General features: G+C 45.4%; 1 protein-coding gene across 1 annotated transcript in view; it reads right to left on the bottom strand.

The window, feature by feature from the left end:
- The window catches only part of scp2a (sterol carrier protein 2a), a 206,450-nt gene that overhangs the window by 116,207 nt on the left and 65,094 nt on the right, over positions 1-25,149 (bottom strand). Inside the window, exons 6-7 of the mRNA XM_085982811.1 lie at positions 11,076-11,202; positions 1,356-1,419 (exon numbers count right to left, since the gene is read on the bottom strand). Coding sequence (XP_085838937.1) covers positions 1,356-1,419; positions 11,076-11,202 — 191 coding nt within the window. The remainder of the gene's footprint in view (positions 1-1,355; positions 1,420-11,075; positions 11,203-25,149) is intronic.

Consider the following 25,149-nt stretch of genomic DNA (forward strand, 5'->3'; position numbering starts at 1 on the left):
AGTATGCTGCAGTTTTGTTTTGGGATCAGAGTCTTTTATGCAGAACTTTCCCTCAGAACAATCACATAATGGAGTATAGTCCAAATTAGTGTGCCGTGTATATGGTTTTTGGAACGAGCGACTCGATAAGCCAAATGGTCTTTTTGTCCATGTTATTTTATGTTCTTCTGGTGACTTTTACTGAAGCCAGAGCCAGTAGCAGAACTACTTTCACAACAGCAACTTGTTATGTTCTTAAACCCCCAGACTTGAACTGAAGGTTAGAGCAACTCCTGTTCATCAGAAAGTTCTTCTGTGTTGTCTTAATCCCTTCTGCAATTAACCACACATAACTTTGAAAATGACCACCAAAACATTTCTTAGTAAACTTCTCTGGCAGTTAGGAGTGACTAAAGGGAAGGTTGCAATGTGCTATGTTGGATTGGGACAGGTGAGGTATTTTCTGCTTAGGTAACATGCTAAACTGAAGAGTGTGCAGAACTCTGGCTCCAGAATATCAGCCACACTGTTAAAAAAAAAAATCTGGCATTACCACTGCATGCTGGCAAATGTGTGTGCACTCACGTCTTTCATATCAAAAATAATTACACAAGACACAAAAAAAAATCAATGGATACATATATTTATGACATAACTGCTCCATACACACAGAACATCAACAATTCAAACGTTCCACAGTCACACAAATATAAGATAAAACCAAAAAGATAAAAAAGATTCAGATGAGGTGCTTTGCTTAATCCTTTGACTACTGAACTCTGCAGAGAGAAAAATATATACAGAAAATCTATAAAACTGTAATCCCACAAAATCATAAATGGGGAGGATAATGGAAGTGAACAGAAGATTACAAATGGTTTAGTGATATATTTTCTACCCTTACAGGACAGTCACCATTCTGTCTCTTTCATTGCCAAATAAGGAAGAACAGACTGGGCCAATGACGTCAGAGTATCAATGCCACTCCACAATCCACACATTGGAGACATAACTAAAGTAGAATTAGTGTCTGTGTTTTTCCTCCCTACCATCCCATAAAAATCATTTTTTAAATTTACAACTTAATATTGAAATACCAAGATTCATCATACAGTTTCTGACTTTAGATCATTCTTTCCCAGGGTCCGAAATTGTGGAACTCCTTATTTCCCTCAGTTTTTCATGAATTCTACAACATTATGGGCTTTTAAAACTCATCTAACCAATACTTCCCAACTCAACTCTTTTACCTCTGCTCTTTTCATTCTTGATGGTGTCCTGTGCTATGGGCTTTGGCCCTTCACCTAGATTTCTCAACAAAAATAATACAAATATCATTGTCAGTGATTAGCCAAAAACAAGCAAACTTTACTCACGGGTTATTTGTGGAATGCTTGTGATTTTTCCAAGCTATCTTGGCAAAGTGCTCTGGTTTAGTACCTGCATTAAAAACAAAGACAAATTGTACAGGAGACTGGGTGATGCACTACATTGGTACACTGACCTTTTATCTGGGATCAAATCCAACACAGGTCAGTGGGATGAAAGTCTGTTCTCTGTCAACTATGAGGTTTCTATGCAAGATGAATTTGAAGCAATCTCAAATCAGTGAGCTAGAGTTTAATAGAACAAAACTGCCCAGAAGAGGACTAAATTGGAAATGTTATTCAGATAGCTTATATGGATGGTAAAAATGGAAAAGAATTGCTACTGACATATTCAGGGTCAGTCATTTTAGTGCTGGATTAAAGTGCTGCTATAAAATGGTGTCAAAATAGAGATTCCGGTTTTAGGAAAGGATTTGAGAATGTTTAAATGTTGGGGTCGATTTTCATTAAGCTGTCGGGAAGGAGGCGGGACTACAACTTTCGGGTTTTAGTCCCGCCTACATCGACGTCTGGCCAATCCACGCAATTTTCCCTTGATTGACCTTGTTGAGCCCACCCAGCGGGCTCAGCAGGCCAATTAAGGGCCACCCGGCAACAGGTGACGTCACAGACTGAAATTTCATCTGTCAAGAGGTCTTGACAGATGAAATATCAGTGTTTCACAGCTGTTTGAAGCTGTCAAACACTGACAGTCTGACTTCTAACCTGAGTCCTTCTACACAGACTCAGTTAGAAATCTCACCGGCAATGAAAGCTGAAGGCTGTCACTTTTGACAGCTCACAGCCATTTTACTTTCAGTGCCAGCTGAGTGATGGACTCCCAAAACCTAGAGGAAGAAAGGCTGTTAAGGTAAGTACAGGTAATTTAAACTTCTTTACACACTTTAGACACACCAAACACACTTACCTTTGCACTCATGCACCCATCACTCACCTGAACACCAACATCGCGACCCCTCCAAGTCCTTCAACCCGACGGCCCGCCTGCTCTAACCTGGCGTGGTTTGGAGCCGTCGGGAATCCCTCACGACACCCCTCAAAATAGGGATTAGGCTAAAAACTGACTGTTAACGACCTGTTAACAGGCAGTTAATTGGTACTAATCCCTTCCCGCCTCGGGTCGGCGGGTCCCAGTGCGGGGCGGGTACCCACCTCCTCTGAAACTTACGTGGAGACAGGTTTTGGGCGGGATGGTGTCGGGACCCCCGAATTTGGGATTTTTGCCCCCCGCCTGCCTAAAAGCCTGTCTCACGGCACACTGAAAATCTAGGCCGTTGTGTTTTAAAACACAGTAAAGTCATACAGTTTTTTTTATATAATAGCCACAGGCTGCAGGCGATGAAGCTGTGTATTAAAACTAGATGAGCCAGATTGTGGAATGTTACAGTTTAACACCAACTTCAAACGGAGACAGTAAGTCAACAGATTCATCCCACGCTCAATGAGTTACGATGGTAGTCAGTTTGGTTGACAGGCCTCTTGACAAATCAGTGAACAGGGAACTATTATGTCCGTGTATAATTGAGGCACGGACTGCAGGAGTTGATTATAACAAGTCTTTACTGAATGGAGACAACCTGGAAAACTGAAACTACAGAAGCCTGCTGGGGCCTTTTATACAGGGGTGGTCACTGCCGGTACTGCAGTCTGAGACCAGTTATTCCCTTAAAGGTACATACACAACAATTCCTCCCCTTTTAGATAAACAGTACATAACATTCATTTAACAACTAAATAATAACTAATTACAATTACGGTTGCTAGATACATTGGTTGAAGTTAAGCAATTATAAGTTCAGTCTTTGAGGAGGCTTCCTGATTCTGTCTGGATAACGCCTCTTTGGGATATCAGGTTCTTCTGGCAAGGTTGAGTCGAGATCAATGTCGTTGTTTGGTTCGTCTGCTTCCAATATCACCGATTCTGCGGTAGATGCAATTGGTACTTCGGTTTCATCGCCAGGTGTATCAGATCGTGGTGTGGAGTTGACGTTTTCCAGTGACTCTAGAATCTGGTCAGCATGGCGTCTTACAATGCTCTCTCCAACATCCACGGTATACATTAGAGGTCCTTGCCGTGTACAGATCGTTCCTGGCTGCCATTTCTCTGTGCGGTAGTCCTGGGCCAAAACTGGTTGATCTATCTTGAAACACCTGGTCGGCCTTTCATTCATATTCTGAAACTGCCTGTTCTCCACATCTCTTCTGACGTTTGGCTTAACCAAATCCAAGCGGCATCGTAGTCTTCGATTGAAGAACATCATGGCTGGAGTTTGGTTGGTAACCGCATGTGTCGCATTCCGGTAGGCAAACAAGAAGTTATCCACCTTGTGTTGTAGGGGTATATCTTCATTACACATTGCCTTGATAGCCTTCTTGAATGTTTGAACAAACCTCTCGGCCAATCCATTAGTGGCTGGATGATATGGGGCGGATGTGTAATGCTTAACACCATTGTTCTTTAAGAACCTCCGGAACTCTTCAGACACAAACTGTGGTCCATTGTCAGAGCAAATCTGTTCAGGCAGCCCATTCCTGGCGAATATGGTTCGTAAGACTGTGATAGTTTTTTCTGTGGTGGTTGAGGACATTTTTATTACCTCTGGCCACTTTGAATGTGCATCCACCGCAATTAAAAACATCGAGTCCATAAAGGGACCAGCAAAATCAATGTGTACCCTTTGCCATGGAGATGAGGGACACTCCCATGGATGTAGAGGGGCTTGTGGTGGGGCGTTTTGGACCTTCTGGCATCCTGTACAGCTCTTGGTCATCTCTTCGATTTCTCTATCGATTCCCGGCCACCACACAAACGCTCTGGCTAAGTTCTTCATTTTTACCCCTCCCAGATGACCCTCATGAAGCTCATTGAGCACTCTATCCTTCAATTTGGGTGGAATTACTACTCTGGATCCACACATCAAGGTTCCTCTGCACACTGACAGCTGTTCTCTTCTCGGCGAGAATGCTGGCAGCAGTGGTTCGCCATGTGCTGGCCATCCCTTCACTGTTAAATCATAGACCCAGGAGTGTGTCGGGTCATTTCGTGTTTCCTTTTATATGTTTACATTCGTCACAGGGAGACATTCGACTATAGTCGAGTGGAATAACTCCACTGCCAGTTCTTCTTCCACCGTCGGCAACGGTAGGCGCGACAATCCATCAGCATTCCCATGCTGTTTAGTTCCTTTGTACTCGATGTCATATTGGTGTGCCCCTAGGAAAAGGGACCACCTCTGTAGCCGTTGTGCCGTCATTATCGGTACGCCCTTCTGAGGGTTGAAAATGGAGACGAGAGGTTGATGATCAGTTAGTAGAGTAAATTTCTGACCGTGCAGGTAGTGATTGAACTTCTTCACCCCCCACACCAGGCTGAGGGCCTCTCTGTCAATCTGGGCGTAGTTACACTCGGCTGAAGTTAACGAGCGTGACGCAAAAGCTATCGGCTTCTCTGAACCATCAAGGAATTTACGTGACAGTACCGCCCCAATGCCGTAGGGAGACGCATCACACGCCAGTCGTATCGGTAGTGATGGGTTGTAGTGAGCCAATACTTCTCTTGAAGTGATTAGGTCCTTACTCTTCTGAAAGGCCCGCTTACATTCATCGCTCCATTTCCATGCTACTCCCGTTCATAGTAGGGCGTTCAGTGGATGCAGAATTGTGGACAAATTCGGCAAAAACTTATGGTAGTAATTCACCAATCCGAGGAATGACCTCAGTTGCGACACATTTTCAGGCGCTGGAGCCTTAACTACCGCTTCAATTTTGTCAGGGGACTTATGCAACCCCTCTTCATCAATCACGTGGCCACAATACGATATCTGTTTCTTAAAAAACTCGCACTTGGGGCGATTGGCTCATAGCCCATGTTCACGTAGTCTAGTGAGCACCTGCTCTAGATTGGCAAGGTGTTCACAGTCATCTTCACCTGTCACTAGGATGTCGTCCAAGTAACACTGAGTCCCCGGAATCCCTTGCAGGACTTGTTCCATTGCTCTTTGCCATATCGCCGGAGCTGATGCTACTCCGAATACCAGTCGATTATACTGGTAAAGACCTTTGAGTGTTTATCGTGAGATACTTCCTAGAGGATTCTTCAACCTCCATCTGCAAATATGCTTGTGCTAGGTCAATTTTTGTAAAACGCTTCCCTCCAGATAGTGAGGCGAAGATATCTTTTATCCTTGGAAGAGGATATTGTACTGTGTGAAGGACTGGGTTCACCGTCACCTTGAAGTCCCCACAGATGCGAACCTTCCTTGGCTCCTCAGACTTATTGTTTAACGTTTTCTTCATGACAGGAACGATGGGTGTTGCCCACTCGCTCCAGTCTACCTTAGATAACACGCCTGCATTCTCCAGATTCTCCAGCTCTGCCTCGACGGCTGGGCGAATTGCATATGGTACCAGTCTTGCTTTGAAAAACTTGGGAATTGCATTCTCCTCTATTTTTATCGAGGTGGTTACGCCTTTAAGAGTGCCCAGTTCTTGTTGAAATACCTCTTTGGCGTCAGCTAAGATTGTTGACAATCGTCCAGGAGTGACGTTGTCATCCTTTTTACCAGCCACCGTCAGTGCCTGAATGGAGTGCCAGTCTAAACTTATCTTTCTGATCCATTCACGTCCCAATAACGGTGGTCCACCATCTTGCAGAATGTAGAGATACAATTTCTGTATTTCCTTCCCGTTGTATTCGACAGGCACCCTTATTTTTCCTCTGGGGTATACTTTTTGCCCTGTATACGTCCTCAAGACAATGGATGTCTCTCTCAAGGGTATGTGCGAGAATAGCCGCTCGTAGTCTCGTCGATTCATGACGGTTAGAGCTGATCCTGTATCCCATTCCATTTTGACTTGGGACCCTGCTATCGTGAGGGTAACCCAAATGGTTCGGTGATCCTCTTTTGCGATTACGTTGTGAAGTTTGAGACAGCTTAGTCTCTTGTTCCCGGATTCACTATCGCTCATCTGGTCTTCGGAACTACTGTCCGTCATCTTTTGTACTTTCCTGTACGGTTCCTTAGTAGCCTTTTTGTTGCCATTGGTCTTCTTCCCAGACCTGCAAACTCGTGCAATGTGTCCCATCTTTCCGCATTGCCTGCATATTTTGTCCTTGGACCAGCAGTCCTTCTGGTCATGGTTTGATCTGCCGCAGCGATAACATTTTGCAAATCCCCGTGTCATTTCATGGGTGCCGTATTCCTGTGGCTTTTGTTGTATTTCCGCAGTTCCCCTTGCTGCTGCTTCGTACGATACTGCCACGCTGAAAGCCTTATCTAGCGTCAGCTCTTTCTCTGAGAGTAACCTCTTCTGGGTTCCTTCACTCAGGAGTCCACAGACAAATTTGTCCCGTAAGGTATCTACCAGTCCTGCTCCGAACTGGCAGTGCTTTGATAGCTTGCGTAGTTCCGTAAGGTAATCAGCATTGCTCTCATTTTTATGCTGATTTCTCCTGTGGAATTTAAATCTTTCTGCTATCAGCAGCGGTGTAGGATTTAGGTGTTCCTGTAGGATAGCAACAATTTCGTTAAAACTCTTCACCTTCGGTTTGGCTGGAGTAATCAGGTCCCGCAATAGGCCGTACGTTCTTGCGCCCATTAAATTTAGCAATACCGATGCCTTTTTCTCATCGGCTATTTAGTTTGCCTCGCAATATACCTCGACTCTTTCCACATACGTGGTCCAGTCTTCTATTGCATTATCGAAGGCAGTGATATCGCCAGTCTTTGGCATCTTGAAAATCTAAGATGGCGCCTCCCGCGCTTTGCCTTCGTCCCCGATGGATCAAAATGGCGCCTCCCGCGCTTTTCCTTCTTCCCCGCCGAGTTAAGATGGCGCCTCCCGCGCTTTCCCGCCGCTGCCGCTGCTGGCGATTATATTTATTTTACTATCCTGTAATGGCGATGCCCTATGGTCTTCGCGCCTCCCCGATCGCTGCTGCCAACGCCGCTCTCCGTAGTATTTTTATTTTTCTATCGCGCTTCAATATTTGCTCCGTTAATTGAAGAACCATTCCCGTCGTGGAGCGGACCCTTTGGGACACTTCCCTCCCTCTTCTTAGGTCTGAACGTTGCCCGGCTTCGAAGCACCGGCCACGCCCTGTGTGCTCCACCCTCTCTCTCTTTGCTTCCCGACTCGCTGCCCGGCCCCGTTGCAGAGCCACCCGATCGAGCTCTAGCCCACCGCAGCCCAGGAAGGAAGGATCAGTGCACTACCTGCCACCAGCCCGATTAGCTGGGAAACCACAGACTGGAGAACCAAGCCTGGCTCTCGACAGTCTCTCCTGCACTTTTCAATTCGATGATTTGGAGGGCGGTTGCCCACGGTCGACGCCCGTTTCTCGAGTTTCTTTGGATTATTTTTTTTTCTTTCTCCTGGCTTCGACCTTCAATAACGTCGTCTGAGGTGCTGCCGAGTTGCAGGTAAGTTCGTTTCTTACTCGTCGCCAGTATTATGTCCGTGTATAATTGAGGCACGGACTGCAGGAGTTGATTATAACAAGTCTTTACTGAATGGAGACAACCTGGAAAACTGAAACTACAGAAGCCTGCTGAGGCCTTTTATACAGGGGTGGTCACTGCCAGTACTGCAGTCTGAGACCAGTTATTGCCTTAAAGGTACATACACAACAGGAACAATTCAAGAGGAAGAGAGAGACAGAGAGACCAAGAGAAAGACATACACAAGCTCTGGTAGGAAGCCAGGCCAGCAAGAGGAAAGTTGTTCTTCAAGTCCAGAGCCAGTCAGGACCGAAAGGCTGACCAAGCAAAGTTAACAAACTGGCTAATTGGAATGATGTGGTCCATTTTTATTATTTTTCTTGTTCTCGGGGAAGATTCTGTAGTTCAATCAAGGTGAGATTTGATTACAACTGTTTCTTTGTACGCTCACTTGCTATCAGTAAAATAAAATAGCTTAATGATTCGTAGCTGGCCCTGTCTCACTAAAGTGTTTCAGTCTGCCTATTGGAAGACTGGAGAAGTACACGGGTAGCCATGTGTGAAAGGCAATTTAAGTAACAGGGGCTCCAGAAGTTGTGGAACTGTCACTTAGGGACTGCCCTCCATGTGCAGTACCCACCACTTACACTGTCCACACTTAACACAGGCAGCTGCCTAGATTGGACACATAGCATTAACCATTTTCCATTTCCATAGGAATCAATTACAAAGTTGCCGCTTATAAGTCATGAAGCATTTCAAGTATTTTGGACAGTTCAATAAATAGTTACCCTGTACTTAGCCATTTAAAAAGCTCTGCTGATTTCAGCTGAAGTCAGGTCCTCAAGCCGTTTCAATAAACTGTTCACACCTTGTTAAATCCCCTTTATTGTACTTACTGATTTAAAACGCTCTGCCGATTTCAGGGAAAATCACGTCTTCAAGCAGTTTTACATAGAAGATAGGAGCAGGAGTAGGCCATTCGGCCCTTCGAGCCTGCTCCGCCATTCAATGAGATCATGGCTGATCATCCAAATTCAGTACCCTGTCACTGCCTTCTCCCCATATCCCTTGATCCCTTTAGCCTCAAGAAATATATCCAACTCTTTCTTGAATATATTTAATGAACTGGCCTCCACCGCCCTCTGTGGCAGAGAATTCCACAGGTTCACCACTCTCTGGGTGAAGAAATTCCTCCTCATTTCAGTCCTAAATGGCTTACCCCTTATCCTTAGACTATGACCCCTGGTTCTGGACTCCCCGGCCATCATAAACATCCTTCCTGCATCTAGTCTGTCCAGGCCTGACAGAATTTTATAGGTTTCGATGAGATCCCCTCTCAATCTTCTAAACTCCAGTGAGTATAAGCCCAATCGACACAATCTCTCCTCATACGTCATTCCTGCCATCCCAGGTATCAGCCTGGTGAATCTTCGCTGTACTCCTTCCATGGCAAGAACGTCCTTCCTCAGGTAAGGCGACCAAAACTGCACACAATACTCAAGGTGCGGTCTCACCAAGGCCCTGTACAGCTGTAGCAAGACATCCTTGTTCCTGTACTCGAACCCTCTTGCTACGAAGGCCAACATACCATTTGCCTTCTTAACTGCCTGCTGCACCTGCATGCTTACCTTCAGCGACTGGTGCACAAGAACACCCAGGTCTCTTTGCACTTCCCCTTCTCCCAATCTATTGCCATTCAAATAATAATCTGCCTTCCTGTTTTTGCCACCAAAGTGGATAACCTCACATTTATCCACATTATAGTGCATTTGCCATGTTTCTGCCCAATCACCCAATCTGTCCAAATCGTACTGGAGTTTCTCGCCATCCTCCTCACAGCTTACCCTCCCACCCAGCTTTGTACCTGGTTAAAGTGCGATTTCCTTAGTGATGAGATTCTGGATGCAACTGCTAACAATTAGGAGAAGCAGTTGCTCAGTGAGATTTCCTGTTTTAAAAAATGTTGATTACTTACCTTTTTGGTTTTACCGTCCACCATATATTGCGGGAAAATACCGTTAACACCACCGCCCCCGTTATAAGCGGTGGGGACTGTAGTTAAAAAAATTGGTTCCTGTCCTTAACTGGTAACAGACCGTTGAACTATAGGGAGACCATGCCATAAAGGCCCTGTTATTTAAACTGATAAGTTAAATAACAGGGCCTTCTTTTTCGGGAATATCACCCACATGCAATTCCAAAGCCTGTTCTCAGTGAACACAGTGAATGGGCTTTTAAAGTGGGGCTCGAGGGAGAGAGGGGTCTGTTGGCCACAGATACCAAATTGGGAGTCAGACTCCCACAAGGACAGTATAGCCAGGCTGGAGCTAGTTGGAACCGGCAGTCCACAAAGGTTTGGAGCCAGCAACAGCTGCCAAGAAGAGGGAGTGAAGAGTCAGGGTGGGCAACTGATTGGCAGTAGCAAGCTGCAAAGACTCTCAGGTGGCAAGAGCCAATGGGGCAGTGGCGGATGGAACAGCTAGGGAAGTGAGGCTGGGAAGAGCCAAGGTCGGATAAGTGGGCCTGGACGAGCTGTGGGAGAATTGGTAGAGCGCAACAGGGCTGAAAAGAAACTGAAAGGAGCAGTAACACAGAAACTGACAGGTAGCAGGGCAGAGCATGCCTGGAGAGTGGAGAGATTCAGAGCGAGCATAGACTGAATATCAGTGGGACTGAACCCTGAAACAACATACTGGAGGCAAAATAGAGCATGAAGCAAACTGTGCCAGAGAACTTGGGAGACTCTACAACGCCACCTGCTAGCGTGACATGGAGCTGTTACAGATCCCCGATTACATTAACATTGGAAATACTATTAGAGCACTACCTAGAGCACTACCTAGTGGTACTCCAAGGAAAAATTACAGGTAAGTGTGAACACATTAACATTGCAATTCCCATTGGAAATGTTTATGTAGGAGTTTTCAATGAACCGCACATCTACCTGTGAATTTGAATTAATTGGTAGACTGTTCAATAAAATAATTGCCACTTAACACCTAGTTGTGTCATCTGATTAGTTACAAGATTCTCTACTTGAATACAATGATAGCCAAGTAGCAGTAACACAACATGCAAACACACAGCCCAGTTTAGTGGACATATTTAGCTGACAAAACAATGTCCATCTAAACAGAATCCACTATCTTTCAGGTTACTGCACTCTTTCATTAATAAGCTAATTTTCTTCAAAATGAATCACTGACTTTAAACACTTTTAAATTGAATTTGATATCATGTGCACAGGTATGTTAGTTATAGTTACCATATTTCTCCATGTGCTCTTTGCCAGCACCTCCAAATAATTGTGGTGCTATTGGAGCTGCAGAAATCCCATATTTATCAATCAGCACCTCACAGTGTTTGTCCATGGGATTGGTCCTGTCCATATACTGAAAACACAAATGGTAGATAGTCAGGCTCCATACAGGAATGCAGTATACATCTTCATGAGGGAGGAAACAGTTCTCATCGAATCACAGAATTTATGGCACAGAAGGAGGTCATTCAACCCATCGTGTCTGTGCCGGAAAAATAAATCGTCCAGATAAATTGGGCAGAAAAGTAGGCAGATGAAATAGTGGACCAACAGTTGGATATATTTAAATACTTGTTGGATTAAAAGCTTTCCAACCAGGAGTAAACCAATTGTGTCAAAAGCTAGAGCTCTACAGATGCATAAAAAGATTAGGAACATAGGAACAGGAGTTGGCCATTTAGCCCCGAGCCGTTTCCGCCATTCAATGAGATCATGACTGATCTGTGACCTAACTCCATATACCTGCCTTTGCCCCATATCCCTTAATATCTTTAGTTAACAAGAATCTATCAATCTCAGATTTAAAATTAACAACTGACCTACCATCAACTGCCGTTTGTGGAAGAGAGTTCCACCCTTTGTGTCGAAGTGATTCCTCTCTTCAATCCTGAATGCCTGGCTCTAAGTTCTTTATTATTCGTTTATGGGAATCGCTGGCAATGCCAGCATTTATTGCCCATCCCTTATTGCCCTAGAAGGTGGCGGTGAGCCGCCTTCTTGAACCGGTGCAGTCCGTGAGGTGAAGGTCCTCCCAGAGTGCTGTTATAGAGGGAGTTCCAGGATTTTGACCCAGTGACGATGAAGGAAGGGCCATATATTTCCCAAGTCAGGAAGGTGTGTTACTTGGATGGGAACTTGGAGGTGGTAGTGTTCCCCTGTGCCTGCTGCCCTTGTCCTTCTAGATGGTAGATGTTGCAGGTTTGGGAGATGTCTGGGAAATTTTAGGGCATGTCCCTTAGTCCTAGATTCCCCAACCAGCAGAAATAGTTTCTCTAAATCAAAAATAAATAGAATAAAGTTTATGATAGTAAGAGAAAAATCTAGAAGAAACACTAAAAAAAGAGAATTACATGGAATTACATGAAAGTTACAGCACAGAAACAGGCCATTCGGCCCAACTGGTCTATGCCAGTGTTTATACTTCACATGAGCCTCCTCCCACCCCTCTTCATCCAACTCCATCAACATATCCTTCTATTCAGATTAGAAGGGCTAAGATAGAAAAAAAAGATTGGTGCTCAACCCACAAGTTAACAGTAGAGGCTCTTGATTGACTATCATCTTGTCTTTAGAAGTCTAAGAAGGGATGGGCCTCTAAGAAATAAAAGTGATATTCTTGCAGTAGGAAAGGAAAGAATTGCAATGCTGCTTAACAAGTATTTTGCCTCTGTACTTAACAGTGGTGTCAAGGAAGGACTACCCTAGGAGAATATGAAGGAGTAACTAATAGACATCAGCATTGAAAAAGAAATGGGATTAAAGAAACTTAAAATGTTAATGTACTAGTTTTGGATGGGTCTACACTCCAGAGGGAAATTAGAGATGAAACATCAGGAGGAATGAAACATGATATTTCAAAATTATACCACAGTTCTGAAGGATGGTTACATCCTTTTTCAAAGAAGGGCAATGGGATAAGCCAGTTAACTATAGCCCAGTTAGCATCACATAGTGGTAGAAAACTGCAAGATATCATAATTAAAAATAGTATGAGTGACACTTCAAAAAGTATGGGTTAATTAGAGGCAGTCAAGACACAGTCATGCTTGACTAATTTAAAGGAATTAATATTTGAAGGAATTAATAGATAAAGGGAATATATTAAATGTGGCATACGTGGACTTTCAAAAAGTGTTTAATGAAGTGCTACATCAGAGACATATTGTGAAGATCAAGGCTCATGGCAGCATGATTAATGGACAGAAAGCAGAGTGTAGGAATAGATGGAAGTTACTCAGATTGGCGATGTGCAGCTAGTTGCGTGCAAAAGGGAACTATCTCATTCTCCATAAATATAAGTGATCTGGACAGGGGGATAGGTGGAATGATATCAAAAATTGCTGGCAACACCAAATTAGGGGACATAAAACTCTGAGGGAAAATGCAGCATAAGACAAGAGAACATTTCTCCCAAAGGTTTTGTCTTGTGCTTACAGCAAAAAAGTGGTTTCCATAAGCAGACGAATCTCTACGAATTAAAATCTACAGTGTACATGCTGCAAATCCATGCCCATCCTTCCAGGAACTCCACGTTTCAATCCCTCCAATCAGGTTTCCTGCCACAGTACTGAAATAGCTCTTATCAAAGTCACAAACGACATCCTATGTGACTGTGACAAAGGTAAAATATCTCTCTGCATCCTTCTCGACCTGTCTGCAGCCTTTGACATGGATGACCACACCACCCTCCTCCAACGTCACTCCACCGTCGTCCAGCTGGGGGGGACTGCACTCACTTGGTTCCTTTCTTAAGTATCTAATCATAGCCAGAGAATTACCTGCAATGGCTTCTCTTCCCACTCCCGCACCATTACCTCTGGTATGCCCCAAGGATCTATCCTTGGCCCCCTCCTATTTCTCATCAACATGCTGCCCCTCGGCGATATCATCCGAAAACACAGCATCAGTTTCCACACGTACGCTGACGACACCCAGCTCTACCTCACCACCTCCTCTCTCGACCCCGCCACTGTCTCTAATTTGTTAGATTGCTTGTCCAACATCCAGTACTGGATGAGCAGAAATTTCCTCCAACTAAATATTGGGAAGACTGAAGCCATTGTCTTCAGTCCCGCCACAAACTCAGTTCCCTAGCCACCGACTCCATCCCTCTCACTGGCACCTGTCTGAGGCTGAACCAGACTGTTCGCAACCTTGGTGTCACATTTGACCTCGAAATGAGCTTCCGACCACATATCCACACCATCACCAAGACTGTCTATTTCCACTTCCAGAACATCACCCGACTCCGCCCCTGCCTCAGCTCATCTGCTGCTGAAACCCTCATCCATGCCTTAGTTACCTCTAGACTTGACTATTCCAATGCACTCCTGCCTGGCCTCCCACATTCTAGCCTCCATAAACTTGACGTCATCCAAAACTCTGCCGTCCGTGTCCTAACTCGCACCAAGTCCCATTCACCCATCATCCCTGTGCTCGCTGACCTACATTGACTCCCAGTTAAGCAATGTCTCAATTTTAAAATTCTCATCCTTGTTTTCAAATCCCTCCATGGCCTTGCTGCTCTCTATCTCTAATCGCCTCCAGCCCCCAACCCTCCGAGATATCTGCACACTTCTAATTCTGGCCTGTTGAGCATCCCCGATTTTAATTGTTCTACCATTGGTGGCTGTGCCTTTAGCTGCCAAGGTCCTAAGCTCTGGATTTCTCTCCCTAAACCTCTCTGCCTCTCCAACTCGCTTTCCTCCTTTAAGACGCTCCTTAAAACCTACATCTTTGACCAATCTTTTGGTTATCTGCCCTAATATCTCATTATGTGGCTCGGTGTCAAATTTTGTTTTAGAACGCTGCCGTGAAACGCCCTGGGACACTTTACTACGTTAAAGGTGCTATATAAATACAAATTGTTGTTGTTGCAAATGGGATAGAGCATCCAATATTAGTAATTGCAGTATGAAACACTAGAGATAACATGGGATTCCCACCACATTCTCCTGGTTCTTCAGAAAGGTGAAAGATACAATATTTAATATTTAACAAGAATAATTTGATTTATTTACAGGTTGAATATTACATAAAAACATTAAAGCACAAGACACACAGCACAATACTTAAAGAATAAAATTGGAAACAATCCACAAGGTTTATTTATTAGCGCATATTTCTAGAGTTGGATAGCAACAACCTTAGGTTGAAACAGGATTGGAACTTCGCAGACCTTCATTTTGCAAAATTATAAGTTGGCAATACAAATCTCAGCTCAATCTAGAGTTCAGATTTCCTGCCAGAAATAAAGCTTATGGAGAATTCCCTACTATTTAATCAGCTGAACATGCTCTGAAGATAGACCTTCAATCATCTGTGATTAAAGAGGTAATCATGGCAAATAATGCAAAGGACACTGATGAACAGATGCTTACACTCCAAAGAGCTGTTAATGCCTTTAACAAGTACAATTTAATTAGCACCGAAAAAAAAAGCCTTGCATCCTAACTAATTTCCAGATCAATCATCCTGGTCTGGTCCTGTAGACAATTAATCTCTGACCTTCATTTTGCATTGACAAAGAAAGACCGTTTCCATTTTAACTCCAGCAATTCCACAGCTACACAAGATAATTGGTAACATTCTCACTGCGGTAAAGAAACTGAAGGACTTAAAGGCTCAGATACATAGATCTTTAAAAATAGGGTTACAAGAAGAAAATGGAAAATTAAATTTGGACAAAAGCAAAATACTGCGGATGCTGGAAATCTGAAATTAAAACAGAAAATGCTGGAAACACTCAGCAGGTCAGGCAACATCTGTGGAGAGAGAAACAGAGTCAACATTTCAGGTCGATGGCCCTTCATCAGAACTGGATTAGATTTGGAGCTTTATATATTGAGGCTTTGCACTTAAAACAAGGAAGTGATAATGAATCTGTACACTAGAGATGTCCAACCTTTTGGAGCAAGGGGCTAGATACAACGTGCCACAGCCAATGAGCAGGCTGACTACGATTAGAAAAAAAGCAACACTCCCTTCATATACAAAAAATCCAAGAAAATTCTACTCCCCCATACAGGAAAACACACTCCAGCTCATTCTAATCCCTCATAAAGGAAAACACGCACCAGCTCATTCTAATCCCCTATACAGGAAAACAGACTCCAGCTCATTCTAATCCCCTATACAGGAAAACACGCTCCAGCTCATTCTAATCCCCTATACAGGAAAACACGCTCCGGCTCATTCTAATCCCCCATACAGGAAATCACGCTCCAGCTCATTCTAATCCCCCATACAGGAAAACACACACCAGCTCATTCTAATCCCTATACAGGAAAACACGCTCCAGCTCATTCTAATCCCCTATACAGGAAAACACGCTTCAGCTCATTCTAATCCCCTATACAGGAAAACACGCTCCAGCTCATTCTAATCCTCCCATACAGGAAAACACACTCCAGCTCATTCTAATCCCCCATACAGGAAAACACGCTCCACCTCATTCTAATCCCCCATACAGGAAAACACGCTCCAGCTCATTCTAATCCCCCATACAGGAAAACACACACCAGCTCATTCTAATCCCTATACAGGAAAACACGCTTCAGCTCATTCTAATCCCCTATACAGGAAAACACGCTCCAGCTCATTCTAATCTTCCCATACAGGAAAACACACTCCAGCTCATTCTAATCCCCCATACAGGAAAACACGCTCCAGCTCATTCTAATCCCCCATACAGGAAAACATGCTCCAGCTCATTCTAATCCCCACACAGGAAAACACGCTCCAGCTCATTCTAATCCCCCATACAGGAAAACACACTCCAGCTCATTCTAATCCCCCATACAGGAAAACATGCTCCAGCTCATTCTAATCCCCCATACAGGAAAACACGCTCCAGCTCATTCTAATCCCTATACAGGAAAACACGCTCCAGCTCATTCTAATCCCCCATACAGGAAAACACGCTCCACCTCATTCTAATCCTCCCATACAGGAAAACACGCTCCAGCTCATTCTAATCCCCCATACAGCAAAACACGCTCCAGCTCATTCTAATCCCCTATACAGGAAAACACGCTCCAGCTGATTCTAATCCCCCAAACAGGAAAACACACTCCAGCTCATTCTCATCCCCTATACAGGAAAACACGCTCCAACTCATTCTAATCCTCCCATACAGGAAAACACGCTCCAGCTCATTCTAATCCCCCATACAGGAAAACACGCTTCAGCTCATCCTAATCCCCTATACAGGAAAACACGCTCGAACTCATTCTAATCCACCATACAGGAAAACACGCTCCAGCTCATTCTAATCCCCAATACGGGAAAACACGCTCCGGCTCATTCTAAACCCCCATACAGGAAAACACGCTCCAGCTCATTCTAATCCCCGATACAGGAAAACACGCTCCAGCTCATTCTAATCCCCAATACGGGAAAACACGCTCCAGCTCATTCTAATCCCCTATACAGGAAAACACGCTCCAGCTCATTCTAATCCCCCATACAGGAAAACACACTGCAGCTCATTCTAATCCCCCAAACAGGAAAACACACTCCAGCTGATTCTAATCCCCTATACAGGAAAACACGCTCCAACTCATTCTAATCCTCCCATACAGGAAAACACGCACCAGCTCATTCTAATCCCCCATACAGGAAAACACGCTTCAGCTCATCCTAATCCCCTATACAGGAAAACACGCTCCATCACATTCTAATCCCCCATACAGGAAAACACACTCCAGCTCATTCGAATCCCCCATACAGGAAAACACGCTCCAGCTCATTCTAATCCCCCATACAGGAAAACACGCTCCAGCTCATTCTAATCCCCAATACAGGAAAACACGCTCCAGCTCATTCTAATCCCCCATACAGGAAAACACACTCCAGCTCATTCTAATCCCCCACACAGGAAAACACGCTCCAGCTCATTCTAATCCCCCATACAGGAAAACACGTTCCAGCTCATTCTAATCCCCCATGCAGGAAAACAGGCTCCAGCTCATTCTAATCCCCCATACACGAAAACACGCTCCAGCTCATTCTAATCCCCCATACAGGAAAACACGCTCCAGCTCATTCTAATCCCCCATACAGGAAAACACGCTCCAGCTCATTCTAATCCCCCATACAGGAAAACACGCTCCAGCTCATTCTAATCTCCCATACAGGAAAACACGCTCCGGCTCATTCTAATCCCCTATACAGGAAAACACGCTCGAACTCATTCTAATCCACCATACAGGAAAACACGCTCCAGCTCATTCTAATCCCCAATACGGGAAAACACGCTCCGGCTCATTCTAAACCCCCATACAGGAAAACACGCTCCAGCTCATTCTAATCCCCGATACAGGAAAACACGCTCCAGCTCATTCTAATCCCCAATACGGGAAAACACGCTCCAGCTCATTCTAATCCCCAATACGGGAAAACACGCTCCAGCTCATTCTAATCCCCTATACAGGAAAACATGCTCCGGCTCATTCTAATCCCCCATACAGGAAAACACGCTCCAGCTCATTCTAATCCCCTATACAGGAAAACACGCTCCAGCTCATTCTAATCCCCCATACAGGAAAACATGCTCCAGCTCATTCTAATCCCCCATACAGGAAAACACGCTCCAGCTCATTCTAATCCCCAATACGGGAAAACACGCTCCGGCTCATTCTAATCGCCCACACAGGAAAACATGCCCCAGCTCATTCTAATCCCCCGTACAGGAAAACACGCTCCAGCTCATTCTAATCCCCTACACAGGAAAACATGCTCCGGCTCATTCTAATCCCCCATACAGGAAAACACGGAAAAGCTCATTCTAATCCCCCAAACAGGAAAACACGCTCCAGCTCATTCTAATACCCCTTACAAAAAACACGCTCCGGCTCATTCTAATCCCCCATACAGGAAAACACGCTCCAGCTCATTCTAATCCCCTATACAGGAAAACACACTCCAGCTCATTCTAATCCCCGACACAGGAAAACGCGCTCCGGTTCATTCTAATCCCCCAAACAGGAAAACACGCTCCAGCTCATTCTAATCCCCAATACAGGAAAACACGCTCTGGCTCATTCTAATGCCCCATACAGGAAAACGCGCTCCAGCTCATTCTAATCCATATAAAGGAAAACACGCTCCAGCTCATTCTAATCCTCCATACAGGAAAACACGCTCCAGCTCATTCAAATCCCCCAAACAGGAAAACACGCTCCAGCTCATTCTAATCCCCCATACAGGAAAACACGCTCCGGCTCATTCAAATCCCCCAAACAGGAAAACACGTTCCAGCTCATTCTAATCCCCCATACAGGAAAACACGCTCCAGCTCATTCTAATCCCCTATACAGGAAAACACGCTCCAGCTCATTCTAATCCCCCATACAGGAAAACACACTGCAGCTCATTCTAATCCCCTATACAGGAAAACACGCTCCAGCTCATTCTAATCCCCCATACAGGAAAGCACACTCCGGCTCATTCAAATCCCCCAAACAGGAAAACAGGTTCCAGCTCATTCTAATCCCCCATACAGGAAAACACGCTCCAGCTCATTCTAATCCCCTATACAGGAAAACATGCTGCGGCTCATTCTAATCCCCCATACAGGAAAACACGCTCCAGCTCATTCTAATCCCCCATACAGGAAAACACACTGCAGCTCATTCTCATCCCCTATACAGGAAAACACGCTCCAGCTCATTCTAATCCCCCATACAGGAAAACACGCTCCCGCTCATTCTAATCCCCTATACAGGAAAACACACTCCAGCTCATTCTAATCCCCCAAACAGGAAAACACGCTCCAGCTCATTCTAATCCCCCATACAGGAAAACACGCTCCAGCTCATTCTAATTCCAAATACAGGAAAACACGCTCCAGCTCATTCTAATCCCCCATACAGGAAAACACGCTCCGGCTCATTCTAATCCCCCATACAGGAAAACACGCTCCAGCTCATTCTAATCCCCTATACAGGAAAACACGCTCCAGCTCATTCTAATCCCCCATACAGGAAAACACACTGCAGCTCATTCTAATCCCCTATACAGGAAAACATGCTCCGGCTCATTCTCATCCCCTATACAGGAAAACACACTGCAGCTCATTCTAATCCCCGAAACAGGAAAACACGCTCCAGCTCATTCTAATCCCCCATACAGGAAAACACACTGCAGCTCATTCTAATCCCCTATACAGGAAAACACGCTCCAGCTCATTCTAATCCCCCATACAGGAAAACACGCTCCAGCTCATTCTAATCCCCCATACATGAAAACACGCTCCAGCTCATTCTAATCCATTCAGGAAAACACGCTCCAGCTCATTCTAATCCCCCATACAGGAAAACACGCTCCAGCTCATTCTAATCCCCCATACAGGAAAACACGGTCCAGCTCATTCTAATCTCCCATACAGGAAAACACGCTCCGGCTCATTCTAATCCCCCATACAGGAAAACACGGTCCAGCTCATTCTAATCCCCCATACAGGAAAACACGGTCCAGCTCATTCTAATCCCCCATACAGGAAAACACGCTCCAGCTCATTCTAATCCCCCATACAGGAAAACACGCTCCAGCTCATTCTAATCCCCCGTACAGGAAAACACGCTCCAGCTCATTCTAATCCCCTACACAGGAAAACATGCTCCGGCTCATTCTAATCCCCCATACAGGAAAACACGGAAAAGCTCATTCTAATTCCCCAAACAGGAAAACACGCTCCAGCTCATTCTAATACCCCTTACAAAAAACACGCTCCGGCTCATTCTAATCCCCCATACAGGAAAACACGCTCCAGCTCATTCTAATCCCCTATACAGGAAAACACACTCCAGCTCATTCTAATCCCCGACACAGGAAAACGCGCTCCGGTTCATTCTAATCCCCCAAACAGGAAAACACGCTCCAGCTCATTCTAATCCCCAATACAGGAAAACACGCTCTGGCTCATTCTAATGCCCCATACAGGAAAACGCGCTCCAGCTCATTCTAATCCATATAAAGGAAAACACGCACCAGCTCATTCTAATCCTCCATACAGGAAAACACGCTCCAGCTCATTCAAATCCCCCAAACAGGAAAACACGCTCCAGCTCATTCTAATCCCCCATACAGGAAAACACGCTCCGGCTCATTCAAATCCCCCAAACAGGAAAACACGTTCCAGCTCATTCTAATCCCCCATACAGGAAAACACGCTCCAGCTCATTCTAATCGCCTATACAGGAAAACACGCTCCAGCTCATTCTAATCCCCCATACACGAAAACACGCTCCAGCTCATTCTAATCCCCAATACGGGAAAACACGCTCCGGCTCATTCTAAACCCCATATAGGAAATCACGCTCCAGCTCATTCTAATCCCCCATACAGGAAAACACGCTCCAGCACATTCCAATCCCCCATACAGGAAAACACGCTCCAGCTCATTCTAATCCCCCATACAGGAAAACACGCTCCAGCTCATTCTAATCCCCCATACAGGAAAACACGCTCCAGCTCATTCTAATCCCCCGTACAGGAAAACACGCTCCAGCTCATTCTAATCCCCTACACAGGAAAACATGCTCCAGCACATTCCAATCCCCCATTCAGGAAAACACGCTCCAGCTCATTCTAATCCCCCATACAGGAAGACACGCTCCAGCTCATTCTAATCCCCCATACAGGAAAACACGCTCCGGCTCATTCTAATCCCCTATACAGGAAAAAAAACGCTCCGGCTCAATCTAATCCCCCATACAGGAAAACACGCTCCAGCTCATTCTAATCCCCCATACAGGAAAACACGCTCCAGCTCATTCTAATCCCCCATACAGGAAAACACGCTCCGGCTCATTCCAATCCCCCACACAGGAAAACATGCTCCAGCTCATTCTAATCCCCTATACAGGAAAACACGCTCCAGCTCATTCTAATCCCCCATACAGGAAAACACGCTCCAGCTCATTCTAATCCCCAATACAGGAAAACACGCTCCGGCTCATTCTAATGCCCCATACAGGAAAACGCGCTCCGGCTCATTCTAATCCCCCATACAGGAAAACACGCTCCAGCTCATTCTAATCCATATAAAGGAAAACACGCTCCAGCTCATTCTAATGCTCCATACAGGAAAACACGCTCCAGCTCATTCAAATCCCCCAAACAGGAAAACACGCTCCAGCTCATTCTAATCCCCCATACAGGAAAACACGCTCCGGCTCATTCTAATCCCCCATACAGGAAAACACGCTCCGGCTCATTCTAATCCCCCATACAGGAAAGCACACTCCGGCTCATTCAAATCCCCCAAACAGGAAAACACGTTCCAGCTCATTCTAATCCCCCATACAGGAAAACACGCTCCAGCTCATTCTAATCCCCTATACAGGAAAACATGCTCCGGCTCATTCTAATCCCCCATACAGGAAAACACGCTCCAGCTCATTCTAATCCCCCATACAGGAAAACACACTGCAGCTCATTCTCATCCCCTATACAGGAAAACACGCTCCAGCTCATTCTAATCCCCCATACAGGAAAACACGCTCCAGCTCATTCTAATCCCCTGCACAGGAAAACACGGTCCAGCTCATTCTAATCCCATATACAGGAAAACACACTCCAGCTCATTCTAATCCCCCAAACAGGAAAACACGCTCCAGCTCATTCTAATTCCAAATACAGGAAAACACGCTCCAGCTCATTCTAATCCCCCAAACAGGAAAACACGCTCCGGCTCATTCTAATCCCCCATACAGGAAAACACGCTCCAGCTCATTCTAATCCCCTATACAGGAAAACACGCCCCAGCTCATTCTAATCCCCCATACAGGAAAACACGCTCCGGCTCATTCCAATCCCCCACACAGGAAAACATGCTCCAGCTCATTCTAATCCCCTACACAGGAAAACACGCTCCAGCTCATTCTAATCCCCCATACAGGAAAACACGCTCCAGCTCATTCTAATCCCCAATACAGGAAAACACGCTCCGGCTCATTCTAATGCCCCATACAGGAAAACGCGCTCCGGCTCATTCTAATCCCCCATACAGGAAAACACGCTCCAGCTCATTCTAATCCATATAAAGGAAAACACGCTCCAGCTCATTCTAATCCTCCATACAGGAAAACACGCTCCAGCTCATTCAAATCCCCCAAACAGGAAAACATGCTCCAGCTCATTCTAATCCCCCATACAGGAAAACACGCTCCGGCTCATTCTAATCCCCCATACAGGAAAACACGCTCCGGCTCATTCTAATCCCCCATACAGGAAAGCACACTCCGGCTCATTCAAATCCCCCAAACAGGAAAACACGTTCCAGCTCATTCTAATCCCCCATACAGGAAAACACGCTCCAGCTCATTCTAATCCCCTATACAGGAAAACATGCTCCGGCTCATTCTAATCCCCCATACAGGAAAACACGCTCCAGCTCATTCTAATCCCCCATACAGGAAAACACACTGCAGCTCATTCTAATCCCCTATGCAGGAAAACACGCTCCAGCTCATTCTAATCCCCCATACAGGAAAACACGCTCCAGCTCATTCTAATCCCCTGTACAGGAAAACACGGTCCAGCTCATTATAATCCCATATACAGGAAAACACACTCCAGCTCATTCTAATCCCCCAAACAGGAAAACACGCTCCAGCTCATTCTAATCCCCCACACAGGAAAACACGCTCCAGCTCATTCTAATTCCAAATACAGGAAAACACGCTCCAGCTCATTCTAATCCCCCAAACAGGAAAACACGCTCCGGCTCATTCTAATCCCCCATACAGGAAAACACGCTCCAGCTCATTCTAATCCCCTATACAGGAAAACACGCTCCAGCTCATTCTAATCCCCCATACAGGAAAACACACTGCAGCTCATTCTAATCCCCTATACAAGAAAACACGCTCCAGCTCATTCTAATCCCCTATTCAGGAAAACATGCTCCGGCTCATTCTAATCCCCTATACAGGAAAACACACTGCAGCTCATTCTAATCCCCTATACAGGAAAACACGCTCCAGCTCATTCTAATCCCCCATACAGGAAAACACACTGCAGCTCATTCTAATCCCCTATACAGGAAAACACGCTCCAGCTCATTCTACTCCCCTATACAGGAAAACACGCTCCAGCTCATTCTAATCCCCCATACAGGAAAACACGCTCCAGCTCATTCTAATCCCCCAGACATGAAAACACGGTCCAGCTCATTCTAATCCATTCAGGAAAACACGCTCCAGCTCATTCTAATCCCCCATACAGGAAGACACGCTCCAGCTCATTCTAATCCCCCATACAGGAAAACACGCTCCGGCTCATTCTAATCCCCTATACAGAAAAAAAAACGCTCCGGCTCAATCTAATCCCCCATACAGGAAGACACGCTCCAGCTCAATCTAATCCCCCATACAGGAAAACACGCTCCAGCTCATTCTAATCCCCCATACAGGAAAACACGCTCCAGCTCATTCTAATCCCCCATACAGGAAAACACGGTCCAGCTCATGCTAATCTCCCATACAGGAAAACACGCTCCGGCTCATTCTAATCCCCCATACAGGAAAACACGGTCCAGCTCATTCTAATCCCCCATACAGGAAAACACGCTCCAGCTCATTCTAATCCCCCAAACAGGAAAACACGCTCCGGCTCATTCCAATCCCCCATACAGGAAAACATGGTCCAGCTCATTCTAATCCCCCATACAGGAAAACACGCTCCGGCTCATTCTAATCCCCCACACAGGAAAACACGGTCCAGCTCATTCTAATCCCCCATACAGGAAAACACGCTCGCGCTCATTCTAATCCCCCATACAGGAAAACATGCTCCAGCTCATTCTAATCCCGCCAACAGGAAAACACGCTCCGGCTCATTCTAATCCCAAATACAGGAAAACACGCTCCAGCTCATTCTAATCCCAAATACAGGAAAACACGCTCCAGCTCATTCTAATCCCCCATACAGGAAAACACGCTCCAGCTCATTCTAATCCCCCATACAGGAAAACACGCTCCAGCTCATTCTAATCCCCCATACAGGAAAACACGCTCCAGCTCATACGAATCGCCGATACAGGAAAACACGCTCCAGCTCATTCTAATCCCCCAGACAGGAAAACACGCTCCAGCTCATGCTAATCTCCCGTACAGGTAAACACACTCCACCTCATTCTAATACCCCATACAGGAAAACACGCTCCGGCTCATTCTAATCCCGCCAACAGGAAAACACGCTCCGGCTCATTCTAATCCCCCATACAGGAAAACACGCTGGAACTCATTCTAATCCCCCAAACAGGAAAACACGCTCGAACTCATTCTAATCCCCC

The sequence above is a fragment of the Somniosus microcephalus genome, chromosome 3 (genome assembly GCF_052327205.1).
Source record: "Somniosus microcephalus isolate GS21.2 chromosome 3, FLI_Smic_1.0, whole genome shotgun sequence".
Classification (NCBI taxonomy): domain Eukaryota; kingdom Metazoa; phylum Chordata; class Chondrichthyes; order Squaliformes; family Somniosidae; genus Somniosus; species Somniosus microcephalus.